Source organism: Musa acuminata, chromosome BXJ1-5 (genome assembly GCF_036884655.1).
Source record: "Musa acuminata AAA Group cultivar baxijiao chromosome BXJ1-5, Cavendish_Baxijiao_AAA, whole genome shotgun sequence".
NCBI classification, from domain to species: domain Eukaryota; kingdom Viridiplantae; phylum Streptophyta; class Magnoliopsida; order Zingiberales; family Musaceae; genus Musa; species Musa acuminata.
The window spans coordinates 2,447,320-2,468,773 of NC_088331.1; the positions used below are offsets into that span (position 1 = coordinate 2,447,320).

General features: G+C 38.6%; 2 protein-coding genes across 2 annotated transcripts; one reads left to right on the forward strand and one right to left on the reverse strand.

Moving 5' to 3' along the window:
* The first annotated feature begins 16 nt into the window (after window positions 1–16).
* On the forward strand, window positions 17–5,643 carry LOC135672965 (uncharacterized). The gene is made up of 8 exons (XM_065181548.1): window positions 17–300; window positions 1,614–1,730; window positions 2,263–2,456; window positions 2,537–2,642; window positions 2,769–2,916; window positions 3,060–3,190; window positions 4,378–4,544; window positions 5,061–5,643. Exons 1-8 carry the CDS (start codon window positions 231–233, stop codon window positions 5,352–5,354), a joined length of 1,227 nt encoding a protein of 408 aa, XP_065037620.1. The 5' UTR covers window positions 17–230; the 3' UTR covers window positions 5,355–5,643.
* A 3,388-nt stretch (window positions 5,644–9,031) lies between these two features.
* LOC135672966 (probable xyloglucan endotransglucosylase/hydrolase protein 30) lies at window positions 9,032–11,021 on the reverse strand. Its single transcript, XM_065181549.1, has 4 exons — window positions 10,658–11,021; window positions 10,471–10,571; window positions 9,925–10,133; window positions 9,032–9,688 (listed from the first exon to the last, which is right to left on the reverse strand). The coding sequence occupies exons 1-4, from the start codon at window positions 10,839–10,841 to the stop codon at window positions 9,169–9,171; spliced, it is 1,014 nt and encodes a 337-aa protein (XP_065037621.1). The 5' UTR covers window positions 10,842–11,021; the 3' UTR covers window positions 9,032–9,168.
* Between the last annotated feature and the right edge of the window lie 10,433 nt (window positions 11,022–21,454).

The window sequence follows — 21,454 nt, forward strand, 5'->3', positions numbered from 1 at the left end:
TATCCTCGCCTTCGCCGGCTTTGTTCTACTCCGGACGGCGGCTTCCTCCCCCGCCTTGTCGATCCCCGATCCCGTTTCGACGGCCGCCGTTCACCGAGCCATCGTATGTGTATGTATTGTTCCATCCGTCGCACCGCCCGGCTCGGACGATAGCATCACCCCGAGATTGGAGTGGGCTACAGATCCATCTTGCCGATAAAGGGACTTGGTCGGGTGCGAGGGAGGAAGGGATGACGAAGAATGATGGGAACGCAAACAAGAAGTTGAAGATCGCCATCATCCACCCCGATCTCGGGATCGGTCAGTCTCTCTCCTTCGTTTCCTTCCTCGTCACACGATCCAGGGATTTTTCCTTCTCAAATTGATTCGCTCTTTTAATTTGATCTTTACCCTACGCAATTCTTAGATAAATGAGGCGGATTATTGTGGAAAGATTAGTTGAGATGTTAGAATTCTATTCATGTGTCGTGGGAGTAATATTAACTTCTTTCTTTGCTCTTGATGGGTCGGGTTCGTGATCACTTCTCATGGTTTGCGTATGCTCGTGATTGTCTGGCTTCGTTGCCGATCTGAGATTCCTTTGGTCATAAATATTTGTACATCTCGTTTTCTATTAAAGAAATTTCTCGTTCTTATCGGCCCAACAAAACCCTAAAATATTCTGCCACATCATGCCAAGTCCAGTTTATAAATATTGACAAATATGATTTGCAAGTTCAAGTGATATCATGTGTAGGCACATACCTTCTGTGGATAATTCTCATGAAATCTGTCTAAGAAAGAAGGAAACAAAAGGATTTGACTGTCGTAAAGTTTTTTTTTTTTTTTTTTTCTAAATAAGTTCTTCTGTAGGCTTCTTCAACTTCTTTTTCTTTTAATTTTACTCCTATCCACAGATTTCACAAGAATTTAGACAACAAGTAGACTGGAATACGTAGATGGTTGTCTTGAATTTCCTACTTTACATACCTTTTACCCCTCAAATTGGATAGAAAAAGAGGAAAAAAATTTATGCTTCCTTCATGTGACTTTGTTTTACTGACAATGGTCGTCGCAACAACGTTCTCCTTAAAAGCTTAGGATTTATTCATGCAGTGGAGTGTATTTGTATTGACGGCTTCATGGTATGCCTTCAAATAATAAAAACAAGTAAGCACTGAATGTAGAGTGAAACATACTGTACTTTGGGTGATCAAAATGCATATCATGCTTTGAGTGCCCAATATATCCTTTCATATTGTGCAAAAAGTATCCATTTTTTGAAGGTGCCAATCAAAGCTGGAAATGGAAGAGGTTGTGGCGAATATATTGATGAACGATTAGTCTGAGTTCCTATGATCAATGAATTAACAGAATATATTGAAACTTCCCAAGGTATCAGCTTCAAGCTGCAAGTGGAAGTACAATGAATAAATTTTACTGTAAGGTTGAGTCTCGTTTGATAAATGTAATAAAAATGTCACTACTTTATTTTCTTAAAATCAAGGCACCAACTTGGCATAACTTCAGTTGTTTGTGTTTTTTCCTCATTTGTATCCATTAAAGCATTCATCATGTTTAATCGTTATTTGCATTTCATACATGATAAATGATGACCTAATCTTTATCTGTAGGTGGTGCTGAAAGGTTGATTGTCGATGCAGCCGTTCAACTAGCATCGCATGGGCATAGTGTTCACCTTTTTACATCACATCATGACAAGAATCGATGTTTTGAGGAGACTGTTGCTGGTGAGTATGTTGTGGGTTTTGTCATTTAAGCTGCAATACTATCAGAACATTGACAACCAAGCACTACCAAACCATTGGAAACTAAGATTTTGAAATTAAAAATGTGAAATGTGTATTGAATATTCTTGACAAGTAGTTGTATTACACAACTTTCAATTGTTCTAGGGTTTAGTGATGACTTTATTAACATCAGAATGAAACGATTGGTTGTTTGTCGTATTGCACAATTCTAGGACTGGTTGTTAGCTAAAATATCTCTCATGTAATATCCATGAAAAACAATATAGTTAAGAATTTATTTGAATTTCCAGACCATTTAATTAGCTAAAAGGCATGAATCGTTGAGCTTGGTGTTGCTTGTTCATTGCTGTGGATACCGTGAAATTTTTCCAAACCATTGCATTTCACAAGCTGTCCCAGAAGGGCGGGTGAATTGAGCAAATTTTGTTTTGGTTTTATGCAGATACTTAAGCAGTTAAGCGGAATCGAGCAACGAACTAATGATGCTAACAATTTTGTCAACATTTTTCAGGTCCTTTTTCAGTTAAAGTATATGGTGGGTTCCTGCCTCGCCACATATTCTACCGCTTTCATGCATTATGTGCATATCTTCGATGTATTTTTGTTGCACTCTGTGTTCTTCTTTTATGGCCTGCATTCGATGTTATACTGGCGGACCAGGTCTCTGTTGTCATTCCACTGCTGAAACTAAAACGGTCAACAAAGGTATTATCCTTGGTTTTGTGATTCATTCAAACTTTTAAGACTTTGGAATTTATGGTGATGGATCATTGAGTCTCTTTTAGATATTATTCTACTGCCATTTTCCTGATTTGTTGCTGGCACAACACACAACTATGCTTAGGAGGATATACCGCTGTCCAATTGACATGATCGAAGAAGCAACTACAGGTCGTCTGCTGAAATCTCTTTATTTTGGGTTTTGCTCTTCTTGGCACATGTATTTGCTTCAGTATTCTCTACAATTTTCCATGTGCTCATCAGTATTTGCTGTCGGTTGATTTATGATATGTACAGGTATGTCAGATCTAATCTTAGTCAACAGCAAATACACTGCATCTGTATTTGCCACAACCTTCTGTCGAATCCATTCAAGAGGAACTCGTCCTGCTGTACTCTATCCAGCAGTTAATGTTGAACAGTTTGACGGGCCTTGCACCTACAAGTAACTGACATACTCGTATATATCTTGCCATCTTCACTGGTTGAATATGATTCTAGGATACCACTGTAGGAGCTTTAGATCATATATCAACTTTGTGCATGTGTTGAGTCCGTTAAAGTTTTGAATTTTTCTATATTGCTCAGGTTGAATTTCCTTTCAGTAAACCGCTTTGAAAGGAAAAAGAACCTTCAATTGGCGATATCAGCATTTGCATTTCTTCGTTCGTTTGGAAGTGCACCTCCTAGTTATGCCGAGGCTACATTGACAATTGCAGGTGATTATATATTTCGATTACTTTCTTTCTTCTTCATATGGTTTGGTCCAAGGTTTGGCATACCGGATCGTACCGCCCGGTATTGGCAGTACGTACCGGTCCATACTGTAGCAGCACCTGGGTGTATCGCTCGGTACACCATACCATACCGGTACCGAGCCCGGGTCGAAACGCCGGTACGATACGGTACGGCAGTCCTTGGTTTGGTCAGTGTGGTTTGGACCTTTTTCTTAATTTTCTCAGTAAGTCCTAGTTCTTTAGAGACTTAAAATATGATATAATCATATAGAGTGGTGCATGTTTGTTCAAGTTACTAATAAAATAATAGGTGGAGTCTGGGCAGGGAAGTATGTTGGGTATGTAACATGGAGAAATAATTAAATGGATTTCAAAGCAAGGCAAATCATGCATTGCCTTGCTGGGCATGCAAGTCCATATTGATTGACGCGTTTTATCAGAATTGTGTCCGCACAGGGCATGACTACTGCTATGGCATAAATCCACTCACTGACATACCTCATAAAATGATAAGGAATTCCTTGCTGTTGAAACTCCATGTATTGTGTTTCCATGAGTCCCAAATAACCACAGCTTATATTGTGATATACCTGATCATTTTTGCTCACAAAATTTGAGGATTGGGTAGGTATTCCTAGTTTATGTTATGCTAGAGAAATTTGATACCATTTGACCTCATAATCACCATAAGACCTTGACCTTTATGTGAGATTTAGAATATTGCAATGTGACACTCCCATGTCATATCATGTCAGCATGTGCCAAATTAGCCACTAACATATATTGGTTAGCTTTGTGGACTAATCCAATGTTTATAAGACTTGTATGTGATTATTAAATAAACACGTCAGCGTGATCTTGCATGAAACTTACCAACTTTACCACAAAAGAATTTCCGATGAGGAAAGAAAGAGGGTTTAACTTCAAATTTATACATTTGAGCTATTCAAGCTCATCAGTGTCAGGTCAGCTCTGATATAAGAATAGCCTGCCAACCCGTGAATTTGACTTAGCCTCTACAGTGCAAAGCGAAGGTTATGATAGACTCTAGGTGTTTTTTTTATTTCTCTTGATGATTACATAAGGTTACTGTTCTCATCTATAAGAATGAAGAAGTTACAAGCTATGAACTGCATGACAGGCAAGCATCTTTATGCACTTTGTTACAGGTGGCTACGATAAACGCCTCAAGGAAAATGTTGAGTACCTAGACGAACTAAAGAGGTTGGCAGAAGTCGAGGGAGTATCAGAACATGTTGAATTTGTTACATCTTGCACAACAGCAGAAAGAAATAAATTACTCTCAGAATGCATCGCTGTTTTGTACACGCCAAAGGTAATTTTGTGCAGATGGTTTTGCTTGGATTGTATTTAATTACCTTGTTCTTTAGCTGTTGGATATTCCATGTTTTTCCTATGGTCTAGCCAAAATCCAAGTTACGAGTGAGATTTGTTTTTCCTCATAGTTCTACAGTGTGCGCACCACTTGTGTTTTCCACTGACCACCTTCCTACGATGATTAGAAACTTGCGATAGTCATCACATAACCTCTGTATGCTCTCTTTGCTACTGGAGTTCACTTGTTTTTTCACTTGTTAAATGATGGCTAGTACAGGCCATCCAAAAGGTAACTCCTACAATCATACTGCAACTCTATTTTCCTGTGCTTGCACTAATTAATCATGAGACTGCCTCTTAGTATGTTGTGACCCAACATTAATCATGGTCAGCATATTTTTATTGACAATGAAATCACTGTATCCTGCAGGTGTATCCTATAAGTTGTAAACTCTTTCCCTTTGTGCTTTAGATACATCATATCCTTATAAGATGCTATATTTTTTCCACATAGGACGAACATTTTGGTATTGTGCCTCTGGAAGCAATGGCAGCAAGCAAACCTGTAATTGCATGCAACAGCGGGGGGCCATTGGAGACCATCAAACATGATGTCACAGGGTTTCTTTGCGAACCCACCCCTTTTGAATTTGCACAGGCCATGTCGAAGCTTCTGACTGACCCTGAGATGGCTGTAAGGATGGGCAAAGAGGCAAGAGATCATGTTACCCAGCAGTTCTCTACCAAGGCATTTGGGGAACAGTTGAACCACTCGGTTCTTGATGTCTACCACCACAGGATCGAGTAAAATTACAACCGGAAGTGACGGTGACTTGTTCGTATTCATTGATAAGTTTAGGGCTTACCTTGTGCGGTCATTATGCAGCCTTTATGTTTTTGCTTTATGGAGTTATCTCGAGCATATAATATCCACTTTCGGTTTATTATTTTTAGATCTTCAGGCTAGAATTATGCCAGTTTAACCAAATATACTTATCTATCAAGAGTCTCAGATCTGAATCAATTCATGTATTATCTTCTTTTGCTTAATTTTCAGAAGAATATATAGCCCACGGTACAGGGATGGGTTACATGACTGTTGAAGCATCACCTTGGCAAGTTGTTGTTTCGGTAGGCGCCGCCCCCTTTCATTTGCTGCGGTTATCTTAGCCTTGTTTTTTAATGCTTCCTTCATAGTGGCTTCTCTTATAGCAAATTATCTCATGTGGGCTTCTATTTGATATAGAGCTTTGTTGCAAATAAATGATACGAGAATTAGGCTACATTCGTAGTGTCTTACTGCATAAGCTGAAGATATTACTTGAAAGAAAATAATTACACTTTTTGTATGATTGTTGAAGGGTCGAGACTTGGTAGAAATATAGCTTCTGGTTTGGTAGCTTGAATAATTGTGTCTAAAAATTTGACGGCTAAGAGACTCTTCGTCGTTGTTAGAATGAGAAGTGGATCAATTGATCGATTTGTTTACTGGATCGGTTTTGTTCAAAGATGGGAGGACCTTTTCGTTGATAACCTGCATGAATCAATTGCGTTAAATAAAATTGGTTCGGATTTGTAAGGCTTACTCAGATGTATTTCGTTTAGACCTTTTTTTTTCATTATTTGTTCAATAAGAGGTTTATTTGGATCTTAAATTAACTTTTATATCATCGATCCTTCCTTTGTCTCCGAGTCGGTCTCTCTCTAGTCTACTCATCTTTCCTAGATCACTCTCGTTCTTATTATGATCTTCTTTATTGCTATACCTTCTTATTGTGCTTCATTGTATCTAACTACAATTATTCTCTCTCTACAATTATTCTCTCTGGCGAACTTCTTGATGAACTTCTCGCCAAACTCGAACTCTCAACGAATTGCTAATGAACTCTCGACGAACTTTCGACAAACTCTCGGCGAGCTTCCGACAAACTTCCGGCACATCGTCTGAATCTTCGACGTATTGTCTGATCTTTGATTCCAACCCAACATCTACTTTATGCCTTCATTGTTATTGTAGTTAATCCTATAAGACTTATCTCAATATATGGATCAGATCAATAATTTACCAATTGATTTTATCATCAAAATTCGAGATTCAACAGTTCGTATCCGATGGATTTTTACATATGAGTTAGTTAAAGAATATTTTAAATATAAAGAATTATTATGTACTTTTATTACAAATAATGTTGGATAAGTTAGTTTACTCTCAGTGTACTTTCAGCAAACTCTCGACGAACTCTCAGTGAACTGCTAACGAACTCTCGGCGAACTTTCGATGAACTCCCAGTGAACTTTCGATGAACTCTCGGTGAACTTCCGATAAACTTCCGGCACATCATCTGAATTTTCGACGTATTGTCCGATCTTTGACTCAGACCCAACATCTGCTTTATACCTTCATTGTTATTGTAGTTAATCCTGCAACACTTATATCAACATATGGATTAGATCAATAATTTACCAATTGATTTTATCATCAAAATTCGAGATTCAACAGTTCGTATCCGATGGATTTTTACATATGAGTTAGTTAAAGAATATTTTAAATATAAAGAATTATTTTATACTTTTATTACAAATAATGTTAGATAAGTTAGTTTATATCCATAACATTATAATATTTGTGAAACAATTTTATAAATTTTAAAAGTTTTTAATAAGGCAATCTATAATTTGTTTGGTGTTTATCATGATATTATTGCCCATATTTTTTAGTTGTTTGTATTAATATTGTTGTTGTTTTAGAAGAATATTAATATGATAATATTTTAAATATGATGATAATAGCTATGAAATCAAAATAGGCAAACTATTTTTTTAAATCAAAACCAAGAGATCATTCATTCATACACAACGTATGACATCGAAAGTAATTAAAAAATTTACAATTTAATTTAATTTTTATATCAATAATTTTTCATACCATTACACTTATTGTAATTGCACGTATATTTTTTTAAAAAAAATTAAAAAATAAATTATTTTTTATATTTTAAATTATTTTGTAATTAAAAAAATAAAAAAATATATCGATTCAAACTGAAATCTAAAATACGAGAACCGTCGCCGATTCCGAAACCATGCTCAGTTCTCCCTCCTCTCCTCCGAACGCGCGTGCCGAGCCACACCTCACCAAAACCCACTAAACGTTACCAGATCACTCTAAACTCGTGCCGAGCCACACCTGACCAAAACCCACTAAACGTTTCCAGATCACTCTAAACGCGTGCCGAGCCACACCTGACCAAAACCACTAAACGTTTCCAGATCACTCTAAACGCGTGCCGAGCCACACCTGACCAAAACACACTGAACGTTTCCAGATCACTCTAAACGCGTGCCGAGCCACACCTGACCAAAACACACTGAACGTTTCCAGATCACTCTAAACGCGTGCGTCTTCTACCCTTTTTGTCTTCTTTTCACACCTTAATTCCCTACTTGCAATCAAGTCATAGTGGTAATGGCTTCATCATCCATCTCCCGCCGTCTCTGACCACGCAACAAAAAGGGCAATCGGCATCCGCGAGGCGTCTTCCTCCCAAAGTCGCCGCTGGCTCCAGCTCAACGCCCCACTGCAAACCGTCCAACGCTGCAACCAGCCCACAAGCAGGGGAAATCCACGACCCGATGACCCACCCCCCTGTTCGAAGAAATGCCATGAATTCCAAGCAACAAGCTAGCGTACATGGCATACTTCGTCGCCATAACTCCCGCAAACTCTATGAACCCTAGCCTCGAACTACACATGCTGCGGAAGCCACGCCGCGATGACCCACCGCGTGTTTGAAGAAATGCCATGGATTCCAAACTACAAGCTAGCGTTCGCGGCATACTTTGACCTCATAACTCCTGCAGTCTAGCCTACGGCAAACCGTAGTAACACCAGCGTCGAACCACACATGCAGCGGAAGCCGTGACCGGATGACCCACCCCGTGTTTGAAGATATGTCATAAACGTCTTAAGGCCGAACGTCACACGTCATGGAAGAAGAAGAAGAGGATGGTATTAGTTGAGAGATAGTGATGCGTCACGCCATCCGGAAGAAGAACGCTGTACACTTAGGTCATCATAAAGCGTTTCGTTTAGTCTTACGTTGATTAATTAAAGAGTATAAGAACTCACATGCTCCGAAAAGAATAAAACTAGAAAAATAAACTATCATGCTATCACTAAATTGATTGTTAAGATTTGTAAATTTATGGACTCATCTCTATTAACTTAAGATTTCAAAATTATTGATTATCTAATCAACATATTTATGATGATATTGGAGCAAACTCATATTTACATTTCATATATACTCAAATTATGTCTTCCTCACTTATTTTTGTAAAATAAAAATTGAGATTGTTGTTTTTATTCAATTAAAATCTTTTATATGTTAATTTAGGTGTAAAAGAAAAAAAAAAAAAGGGCAGGAAAACAGAAGCCAAAGCACAACATCACCAACTGATGCTCTCTTAAATGCCCGATGGATCTGTTTGAACGAACTCATCTTTATTTGCGGCACCAACTTCGAACACCAATCACCGATGCTCTCTACATTGATATAACTTAGCATCGCAAACACCAAAGAATCAATAAATCCCATCGCTATGGACAACCAAGATCGATTCTACTCCGATGATTGAACGTCGATGGGGCTTGGCTTCCGGACCCGTCGCCTTGATCGCCGGACCTCCTTGGGAGGAAACCTGTTGTCACCCCACTCCCCGAACCTGGTGTGCTCCGGCGAGACGTAGTCGCAGTCCGGGAATGTGAAGTTGCCGTACCGGTGCTGGTCGTAGCAGAAGGAGTAGATCATGTACCTCTCGCGGAACCGGCGCATGGCGGCGCGCTTCATCGGGGTCAGCAGGGCAAAGTCGGCGGACATGAGCTCCTCCACGGTCTCCGCGCACCGCTCGGCGGTGTCCACCTGCTGGATCGGGTCGACGCGGCAGCCGCGGAGGACGAGGTCGGAGAACTCCGACACGTACGGCGCGTACTTGTAGTTGATCTTGATCTTGCCGTAGGAGGTGGCCCAGGAGGAGCCGTCCCAGATGGTGGCGTAGACCGACATGGGCTTCGACGGGAAGTCGCCCCCCATGGAGTCGCTCCGCACGACTTCTCTGATGGCCACGTCGTCGATGTAGAATCTGCAGGGAGAAATCAAGCGATAAGAAGAAGAAGAAGAAGAAGAACGTAAGCGTTGCATGGCCATGAATCATCACGACCGTGAACCCATCTTGAGCTCGACGATAAGAGCATGCAACAATGGGCCTCGCACCGTGCCAAGCGAAACCGATCGATAGCTCCAACGTGGAGCTCGACGCCCAAAAAAGACTACCACGTCTTGGTCATGCCAATGCAAGGAAGGGAAGAAGGGCAGTACATGATGAAGTCAGGCGTCCACAAGATGGAGTAGCGGTGGGCGGCCTCGGTGGGGTCGAAGGGGACGAGATAGCGCTCCTCCCGGCCGCGGGCGGTGCTGCCGTTGCCGTAGACGTTGGTCTGAATCCTCCAGTCCTTCCCTCTCACGTTGCCGAGGAACTCGAAGTCCAGCTCGTCATGCGTGTTGGGGAATATGTCGCCGTTGGATGTCTGCACTCATTCAACGTCGAAACCAATCAGCTTCGCATTCATCGACTCTTTACTGCCATCTAAGCTACGCCATGTGATCTCTCTGCTACTCTCACCTCCTGTTGATGTAAACAAATGCTTCCTTGTATTCTCGCATTCGATCCTTACGTCATGTGATCGATCATATATATGTATTACATGTGATGTGATGAACTTACACGCTTCTCGAAGCGATTGACTTCAACAAAAAAATATGGACTGCATGCATCGACTGGGTTCGGGGAATAACGACACGCATAAAGAAAAGATGAAGCAGTACGCAAAAGGAAGGGCAAAGAAAGAGGAGACCGTGACGCACGTAGAAGGCGACGACGACGCCGGCGGTGTAATCCCTGGGCAGCTTTATGGACGCGCTGAAGAATCCATGTTCGTAGAGTTCGGAAGAGATGAAGCCCGAACCTGATGACCGCACCCATCATCTTCTTAGTTGCGTGCTCGAGACGTAAGACTAAGGATGAAGACGGTCGATCGGGTGGAGGGGTTACCGGAGTAGCGGTTGAGGGAGAGACGGACGGACTGGTCGTCCTTGGAGCGGATGAGGTTGTCGTTGCCGAAGAGGTGGGAGAAGCCCTCGCTAAAGGGTGTCGTCGGCACGTCGAAGGCCGCCACGGCCGCCATCCGGGTGAGCAGGAGGAGGAAGAAGATGAAGAAGGTGGTCGACGTAGCCATGGCGTTCTTTCTTTCTTTCTTTCTTGTGCTCGTTGCTCTCTTCCTTCCACTTTTTATCTTCTCCTTCTTCAGCTGTATATAACACAGAGAGGGCGAGAGAGAGAGAGAGAAGAGAGAGAGAGGCTTCTTTTTCAGTCTTTTATATAATGACTGGATTTAATTGGGGAATTATATCATGGAAAGGCAGGTGAAGGAGAAGGATGGGACCAGTTCCATGGCCACCAAATGTTTGTTCTCATCCTTCTCCATGTTGCCTCTTCACTCAAATGGCCAATAATGCCCACTGCTTCCATTAAACAAAATTTCCTTTAAAATAATGGTGGACTTTAACAAATCATAAAAGAAGACTTTAATAGAGGAGAAGATAAGGAGTCATCCATCGCTAAAACCTTTTATTCATCATCATCCATTAAAATCTCCCCTATCCCAAATCTCTCTTTTGATTATATTACTTCTTAGGACCAAACCAAAAGTTTAACCTTCAACCATAATTCTTAGATACAAGATAATATACATCGGAGTAAGCTAAGAGTTGTAGATTTCTTTCACGAAATACATGTATTATCTTACCCTCATAAAAAAAAAGTGACATGGATTATCTAAGACAGACCGCTACCGATTGAAATCAAACTTAATATTAAGCTTGTGAACGAGTCAAGTTTGAACGAGTAAAGGCTTGACCAAGTATGCACAAACTGTGTATGTAGAAGAGGAGTTCCCCTAGAAATGCATGGAAGTAGAGGTACAACTTGGTTGGATGGTCACGTCTTTACGTGTGAGGAAAGTGACTTCCACCTATCCCCAAGTGCCTTGTTAGTGAAGAAACAAAAGCTTCTTTCTCCTGCCACGGGGGTGTAGAGAGAGAGAGAGAGAGAGAGAGAGAGAGAGAGAGAGAGAGGCCAATAAGAACCCACCTTCTACGTACTCATATCATAACCTCCCTTAGGTAAAGAAAGCAAGCAATTGAATGCAATAAGATAGGCTACCTTCCATTCAGTAGCTCATCGTTGTCATGCTGGTTTTTGCAAGAGAAACTATTCTATGCAGCTAACCAAAAGACGGTGCCATGAAGATGCAACCTTGGGCACAGAAAGAGACGAAGAAGAGTTGGGTCCGATCGAGGACAGGACAAAATTTCACTGGCGAGAGAGACTGTGAAGGACACGCCAACTACTAAACTTGGCTATCATTTGCACCTAAAACCTCCCGTTTCTTCAATTCACCAGCTTAGAACAGGAGTACACATGAAGAAAATATCACAGGTACTATATAATCTAAAAATAAAAATACCTGTTTTGTTCTCGATTCTCGCATTTTGAAGGAACACAAACATTATAACTATAATTATTTTTGCTGTGCCAATCAACTATAAGATATTATTTCTCAATATTATCTACCACCTACTGATGTTTTCATACAGGATCAAGAGTACACCTAAAATATTAATATCAACTCTCAAAATCTCATCATCGAGGATTTAAAACTTCATCCGTCATTTTTTTTGAAGGTACGAACTAATTTAACCGATTAAAACTTTCATCACTTATTTTTATAAGTTTTTTTGCATACCAAAACATTTAAATTAGAAGTTGAATCCTCCTTTCCCCCCAAAAAAAAACCAATCCTATTACCAATTACAATTACAGTTATAATAAAAAAAAATAAGATAATACATCAATGATTATATTTCGAACAGGCCACGGAAGTCCCCTTCTTGTCACAGGCGAGGTGCACCAAACATCGACATCACTCGGTAAGTGGACCCACTGAACAACTGTATTGCCACAAGGAAAGGAAACCTTATTTATTTTCTGTGCTTATCTACGCAGGAATGTGATGGGAACATCAAAATATATATGGTTTTTTTTTTTTTGGAGATCAGCAGAAGCGAAAGCAGAGAGATGTTGACGGGGAAAGACATCAACACACCACCAACCTGCGCCACCACAGATTCCCATCCCCAAAGAAGAAGAAAGACGCTGACCCGGGAAGTTGACCCAAGTGGCACGGGGACGTGTCACTAACTGATTGGAAAGGTGGCCGGTGGGGATCCACCAGGCGTCATTTGGGTGACACATGACGGACGTCCTACCAACTGGGGACCGAGAAGAATAAACCAATTGAGGGAGAATGGTAGCTCAACAGGAGCTGTCCACATGCAATCAAGAGGAGAGGATGAGGGAGGGAGGGAGAGAGAGAGCTTCAACTCGGCTCGCTGGGATACGACACAGAGGCAGCATGCATGATGAGCTGTACCATACCAACCTTGTGAAGCACCAACGGATCCTGCGTTCTTGTCTCGCCACTCACTCACTTGTGGGCTCGAGGGAACCTTCTCCTGGTCCTCCACCTGCTTTCAGAGGATAAGAGCGCAGATGGTGGGGGGTGGTGGTTGCCAGGTCTCTGAGTATGGGTTTTGGTGGAGGCTTTGAGAAGAAAGAGATGTAGGACCAGCTCCTCTGGTAATGATCACACTTTGATCACCAAACTATAACCTCAATCTATAAATACTCGATCCGTCTAAACATATTATATGATCTTCATACTAAAAGAACAATCAAGAGAATCAACATCAAGATATAAATTCAAGAAACAATTTATTTAGATTCATGTGGTTGGACATTCAACCAATAAAAATCCAAATTCTTCAATACTAGGAAAAATATTATCTTGAATCAACCAAAAAATTTCTTGTATATTCCTTCACTTAAATATAAGAGAACTTTCTTTCGATGGCTGTAAATTTACCAGAGAAAATCTTATAAGCACTTAAAATTGTCCTTTTTTCTGACACCATCCTGGTACCAAAATCTTGACAAGCATAGGATTTTTACATAGCAACAAACCTTAATTATTAATATTTTCTTTTCTCTCTCTCTCTCTCTCTCTCTCTCTCTCTCTATATATATATATATATATATATATATATATATAAGTATTCTGTTTTCCATTTTAATCCTCCCAGCAATCTCGATTTTATTACGGAATAAAAAATATTTAAGCAATCATAACATTGCATGTGTGGTTAGATGCAGACTGATAGAGTTTGCATCCTTGCTATCTAGTTGTCCAACTCAATCAACTCCAAGTTATGCCTCCCTGTTCTCATTAGACTCCAAGCGGAGCAACTACTGAACTCTCAATTTCTGATGGATAGCGTATACTAACCGGCAAACAAGCGTACTATTGTAATACCGTTCCCAGGTGCCAACAACAAACAGACACTTCTAAGTAAGAAAGCAAAAATTAACTAACATTTCTACACAGGGTATGAACTATTTTCCTAAATCATATAACCTATTGAGGGTTTCTAACATCATCAAGATAATAACCAGTAAATTTACCCGTACCTGCAATTAACCAAGTACATCAGCCATTGTATGAACGTTGCAAGCGTGCTGTAAGCTGAGGAGGTGCCTTCACCACGTCAATGCTCGTTCTACAGGTTCTTAGAAGGTTGATTTCTCGCCACAGGTGGCAACTGCATGATACAGCCACTGCCTACAATTAATAACAGATGCATCAAAACACATAATAACATGAATATAAATTTCCTTGATCTTTCGAGGTTTGGGTGATAATTAGTGAAAAAAATATTAAATATTTATAAATATCTATGCTTGTTTTATCTTGCCAAAAATAAGAGTCAGCATACAGCGTACAATGCGCCATAATTTTGCCACATCCATAGTACTGCCTAATAATTTACCCTGTTGGTTTTCCCAGCTGAGATAAAATTCCAGAGAAGGCCTGTGAGACAGCAAAGATGTGACAAAAAGGATGCAAATAATTAGAAGAGAAATTGATCATGGAAACTTAAAAAAAAAAGGTAGGCTGCCACTGGAGCCATCTGCAAATCTTGCTAGTTGGTGAATTTTTATTATTAAAACAAGGAAGCAAATTATACATAGCAGATGCCTCTTAGGTCTAAAATATAGGAACCAATTTGTGCTTTTATCTAGCAAATATAAGGAAACAATAGGGTAGCAACATAAGAAAGATTAAAAAAGAACAAACCAAGATGTTAGGAGGGAAGAGACTGCTACTTGATCAGCAATCACTCCGTTAGGAAAATAAATGAGAGGCACAAGGACACGTGAAGTGTATAAACATTACACCATATGCAAAAGAGGTCTCAGATATAGGAAGTGATGCTTACTTCTAACACAAACATGTGCGAATAAAGTGGGAGATATCTCAGTTCGTTCATGCAAATCAAGCCAGATATGGGACAGAATTGGCAAACACATTTGATGCCCCAATCACCTTATGACTTTCAGAACACTATAATCTTGTTTGATAAATAGAAATCATGAGCTTCATATTGATCATCAAGTTGCTTGTCAGAGATATACATGCAACCAAAACCTCTTAGTGAACAAGGCAGTCAAGATAGCAGCAAAGGTAAGTACTCAGCAACAAAAGTCCAAAATTTTGAATTCAACAACATAAGCTTTTAAAATATCCCACTGAGCTTTCATAGCCGACGAATAAACGGAACACCTTTGATAGAAAGATGCTACATAAATGAAAAAATATGTATATAACCACTCTCAACAGTGCATGCAGTAAGCAAAACCTAATGCCTACCTACCATAAAGGATTGTAATGGATCAGAACTAGCAGGAAGTTCATAAGAGCCAGCAGGACCAAAATATATCATTAAGAATGAGCAATGAAGATCTCAAAATGTTAGATCGGCATATGCTATTGCAACTTATGCATACACCAAAAGATCAGATTCAAGCATAGAAATTCAAAATTTCCATGGATACTACACCTGCATCTATCAAGACTTACTATCCTAGTGTTCTAGCCTCAGTATTATAGATACCAATAGTTTATCACCAATTATCTGCCTCTGTGTTTTAACCAGGTCATTCCTACTGATCTTCCACTTCTGGAAATAGGACCATATGGAGTCATTTAGGATGATGAAGTCTCATGAGATCTTAAATAGTAGTTTGTCAAAGGAAATTATGACCTTAAATACTTCATAATGTGTAGTGAATAAGCCTATGTCTAGAGAAGGCAATTTAGTTGTAATTGCAACAAACATTGAAAATGGCATCCATGGTGAGGTTGGAGTTCTTGGAGACTGATTTCCCAAAAGTGGTGATGGCTGACCTATCCTACTGAACAACGGGGGCAACACAATCAAATAATTGGCAACAAGAAAAAGTAGTACTATAGTTCATGTCTTCATGAAATAAAATCACAAACATTATTGTAATCTGAAGGACTTTGGTAGATTACATTATTGTAATCTAAATACCAACTAATTGAACATGGAGAAGGTTCAGATATCAACACCTTCAGAAGCTTTGTCATGCAAATGTAAAAAAAACTTTTAGCATGAGACTACATAATTTAAAGAAATATACCCAATTTGATTGGATAACTAATCTATTAACTTCGTTAAGCCTGAACTAGTGACTCAAAATGCCTAAGCTGAAATTAAAAGTATTAGTCTTAGCCCACTTCTGATGTGGGACTAATCAAGATGTTACGATCGGACTTGATGTCCTCGTAAAAGCTCGATATAGTCCAAAATCAAACTCTAGTATGATGTATGTAAGACATAATCCAGTGGTGGCTCCACACATTAACGTACCATTTGGCTCCATCCATTGGTAGCTCTTTTCTACCCGAGCCTCATACCATACTTCAATACTAGGTTAACTCTAATACCAAATATTATTATCCAACTTAATAGGATAACTAACGTATAAACTTCATCGAGCTTGAACCACTGGGTCAAAATACTTAGGCTAAAGTTAATAGTAGGATATCCATTAAATCTTTATAAGCCAATCTTAGTTTCAACCCACTTCCGACGTGAGACTAATCATGATGTTACAGACTTACAGTAACAACATAAAAAATTAACCAAATAATTAATCATAAATATATATTTGTAAACTGAAGAACTAATTTGAATAGCTTGGCAATACAAGATTTTAATCGACTAAGACCTAGACTCTAAGCATTTGCAAGAAAAAAAATAATATTAATTTGTAAAATAAACTTGAAATAAGCCATGTATAGAATCAAAACTTTTCAAAGCAGATATATATAATCTATGTACAATATAAAATACAACAACAATAATAAAACCTTAAAATCTCAACTATTTAAGATCGACTACATGATCCTTTACCCTTATTGATCTTTGTAAAAAAATATATTGTTTAAATATTTATTTATAGTTTCTAAATCTCCCTCTACCTCTCCTCATATCATTAATATTCATAGATTCACATTTTCTAACTTAAGCAATTATGAGACTCTTTATCACATGTCTATATTATAAATTGTTGTCATCATCTTATCATTTATCAAAGCTATACCTAATTAGTCATAAATTATTAACGAACAAAAATATTTCATATCTTATCTTTTTTTTATAATTCCACACATCTATCTCAATATCCTCATTTCAGCGATACAAATATTTTGTTTATATTATTTCTTAACTACGCAAAACTCAAATCCATAAAGTATTATTGGTCTAACAATAATTTTATAAAATTATTTTTAATATAAGATAAACCCAATGATTATGTAAAACTTCTTATGCTCCTCTCCATTTATCCAGTTTTTACTCTATGAACAATTTCTTCATCTATCTTTTCATCTTGTTACATAATTAATCTAAAATATAAAATTATTTACTTAATATAACTTCTAATTACAATATTATTAAAATTATATCTCATATATTTAATCTTAATCCTACTCAATTAAAAACTATACCTTAAGCGGAGAATTAATTCTGTTTAAAGTCTCATCAAATAAAATACACCTAAGAGGTTTATCCTAAATATGAGTTATAAGTTTGTCCATTACTAATATGAAAAGATAATTACTTCCTTTTTTAGTTCTATACTAATAGGAAACTTAATAGGCTGTCCATGTAGTCTTAACACTAATGATTAAACTATCATACATATAATTTATATCATCATCAATATAATTAGTAAAAATATCTTTCTTTTCCTAAAACTCATCATAATAAATCAATACAAACTCTATCATAGACCTCCTCTAAATATATATAAAAAATCTTTCTTCTTCTCTCTATACTTTTCCATTTATTATCTCAGATAGCTTCCACCCTTGATCTTCCAAACATAAAACCTAACTGATTTTCGAGAATATTTATTTCATGTCTTATTCAAGTTTCAATCACTCTTTCCCAAAGTTTCATAATGTGACTCATAACCTTAATTTCTCTATAATAACAATATTTTTGGACATTACTCTTACTCTTATAAATTCTTATAAATTGGTACTAAAAGGCCCTTCAGAACATTTTTCTAGATCTCAAGATGTTGGATAAAACAATCAACCAAACTATACCTCAATCTCCTAACCTCTTCCAAACCTCAATAGGGATGTCATCAAGTCTAGCACTCTTACCTACTTTTATTGTTAATTCTACCACTATTATTTATATTTTGGGTTAAGTTATTTGTGAAATGTTCATTAAATAATTTATATTATAAAAACAATCTCTCCATCTATCCTTATTTTCAGTATCATTAATAAGTTTTGAGCCGCATATAGAATACATGCTTTAAAATATAGCTTGCAATAAAGGAAAATCTGTAGAAATCAACAAAAGATATTCTAAGAAAAATACCTTTGGCAATGGTTAATATATGTGCATCTCTTCAACATAGATCATTGGCAACAAAAAGAAAAAAACAGAATAGTGCATGATTAACAGGAACCCTGAAATCTAAAATAGAAAGCTGTTTGCAGTCTTCTAGAACAAGAAATTAGGGTCTTCAAGTTATTGCCAAAAGGTACTTATCATAAGGTTGAAATAAAATGTCACCATATATTAGAGCAATTTGCTGGTGCAAGATGAATGCCAATACCAAACACAGGTTTCTTCAAGAACTCCTACAACATCATCTCTTCCACAGCGTTTTTGGAGGAAGCAAGCCAGGCATAAGGACACTCGCGTTGCCACAACTTTTTCAGCGATTGCAACCAGCTCTTGGAAACGGTTAAATCGAACCAAACCCGAGTCACCATTCACTGGAGTTTTAAGAATTCGAATGATGTCCTCAACATCAATAACTTTAATTAAACCATGCAGCAACATGTCCTGCAGAGCACTGTTGAATCACTGATAACTAGCAGGCCTTAACAACTTTTCTTGCCAAGTTCCCCAAGCAGAGATATCGGAAGTAAGGAATGAACATGGATCATTCTCTGTGACAGTTTCGTTGCCTTCGGCACAATTATTCTCATAATGACAGAATTTTCTTCGCTCTTGACCATCTTGACATTAGACGCATCCCCATTATCAGGTCGTGAACATTAGCTTTCAGCTGCATTAACAGATATCTCAATATGGGCATCAATATCATGTTTCACATTTGGATCAAGAATAATGTGTATTTGTTTACCTTTGCAAAAATGGTAGTACCTGTTTAATTCATAATGTTCAAAACAAACTCCTGGGAAGAAACATTTGCTATCTGCATCAATCCAAGAAATTGGTTTGTGTAATCCTGTTTACAAATTGATGTGAACCATGAGAATAAATTTAAACAAAAAATTCTGAACGTCTGCTTCAGTAACTCCTTTAGCCAGAAATCTTCCTGGACCAAATTAATGATATTGAGGAAAATCTTTTCATACACCTTCCTCGTAAGATAGCACTTAACCAGGCAACCCACTTTTTGCGAAATTGTGATATTTATTGAGAACCTGGCTCTGAAAACTGCAGTTGAAGTTAGTTTCACAATGCATCGAGTCCCAATCCCCTGGAGAAAATTTGTTTGCATTATTTGGATGTGCTACAATGCCATGGCCAAAATTAGTTAAAATTGCATCAGGTTCTCTCTTTCTCTTCAGAGTGTGCATGATTTTTTTCACTTTTGCCAATACCTTTGTAACCATCACTCCGTTTTCTCCAAGAAGCATACATCAACCATTGACTAATTCTTTTCAAGGGGCTTGTCCCCATGAAGACCACCAAATTCACTTAACGGAATATCTCGTCAGAGTATAGCTAGCAACACTCATTTAAAGGGCCCGACTCTGATTGATTGGATCAAAATTAATGTTGCTGGGACTTTTGAGCCCAACAGTGGTGCATCTGAATAGGGTTTATAAACTGAACTGCACTTTCCTTTGGCAAGCATTGCTCTGTTGTGCCGATGATTTCTGCTGTATTTTCTAAGGCCATGGCAGACCGGATGGAATGCAAATAACTACTGCGCTAAGAAAAGTGAGAGTAACCACGAATGGCCTGGCGACCATAAGGCTCCCATCAGAATTTGTCTGTAATCAATCCAAAAGCTGCAGTCAGATCCCTTGTTTGTAATCTTTTATATCTTTAAGAAAAGTATTTTGGGGGGTGAATCGCGTTAGAGTAGCACCACCACGCTGGGATTATTATTATTATTTTCAATATTTGATCGACCTCATGACTGCACACAATTCGTCTTAACCACTATAATATCTTCTTAGAAATATTGAATCCAGAACTTCTCAAAGATAAAGAGAGGAACCAGGTGCCGGGCAAAGGCACAGTCGGTGATGTTTGTGGACTAGCAAAATTTTTGTGTTCAAAGAAGACTAATTGGTTTGTGAACCTTTCGATTTCTTATGGCGAGGAAAAAGGATCGTTCGTGTTTTTTGTTGCGTCCACTAAGATTCCAGAATGACAATGCAAAATTTTCAAGGATACATATCTTAGGGCAGTTGTGGATTGGTGTCATCGGTTCTTAAGCTCTCTTGATATCAAGAAAATATCATCAAGTTCAATTAACACCCTGAAACTGAGAATTTCATGGACCAACCAAAATAAGAACAAACAATTAATCATCTTTGTCACATGATCAAACAACAAATAGCACTGCTCAACCACTCAATTTCACCCCACTGCCGCAAGATCAGATTCTATTTTCACAAGAATCACCGCCGAACGCAGACAAAAGACAACAAAAGTCATCTGGAACAATAATACTACTCAACAGAACACAAACATTTAGAAAAATAAGAAGGAACAACGACGATCGCACTGAAGAAACAAGCCAAAGAACAAAAAAACATCAGGATCGGAGAGAACAATCGACTTACCGATGGAAAAAGGAGCACATCTCCGCCAGAAAGGTTCCCACCCTTCCTCGATCTTCCCGGAGTAAGAAGGCCCTCATATCCCAATAACGAGAAAGAGCAAGTAGAGCGACAGCGTGGCCGGCCGAACGGCGGGCGGTTACAAGCAACGGACAACGGCCGACGATACCTCGCTTGCCTGCGACCGGAGGTAAAAAAAGGAGGAAAGACTACATCATCCAACGACCAGAAACGAGCCTGTAGATTCCAGATCAAATTACGACCGTTGATGGAGTCCGATATTTTGTGGGTCGTTCGCTGCGACGGAACGGGGTGGTTTCTGATTCTAGGGAGGGAATCGAAATCCGTTGGAGTACGACTGGCCGAGTGCGCAGGATTTGACTCGTATGATGTGGCTTCGAGGAGACACGAGGAACAGAGGACGTATATGACGTGGCGTCGAGAAGACACCTAATAGTTAAAATATCGTAAGGAGTTTTAAGCCTTCAATTTTATAGTGTGCATAAGCTTGA

Excerpts from the sequence above, each read along its gene's own strand:
- LOC135672965 (XM_065181548.1), top strand. The coding sequence starts at position 231 with ATGACGAAGAATGATGGGAACGCAAACAAGAAGTTGAAGATCGCCATC. Across the intron at positions 1,731-2,262 it reads TTTTGAGGAGACTGTTGCTG|GTCCTTTTTCAGTTAAAGTA; the intron begins GTGAGTATGTTG and ends AACATTTTTCAG. Across the intron at positions 3,191-4,377 it reads GGCTACATTGACAATTGCAG|GTGGCTACGATAAACGCCTC; the intron begins GTGATTATATAT and ends ACTTTGTTACAG.
- LOC135672966 (XM_065181549.1), bottom strand. The coding sequence starts at position 10,841 with ATGGCTACGTCGACCACCTTCTTCATCTTCTTCCTCCTCCTGCTCACC. Across the intron at positions 10,572-10,657 it reads CTCCCTCAACCGCTACTCCG|GTTCGGGCTTCATCTCTTCC; the intron begins GTAACCCCTCCA and ends TGCGGTCATCAG. Across the intron at positions 9,689-9,924 it reads TGGACGCCTGACTTCATCAT|ATTCTACATCGACGACGTGG; the intron begins GTACTGCCCTTC and ends TTCTCCCTGCAG.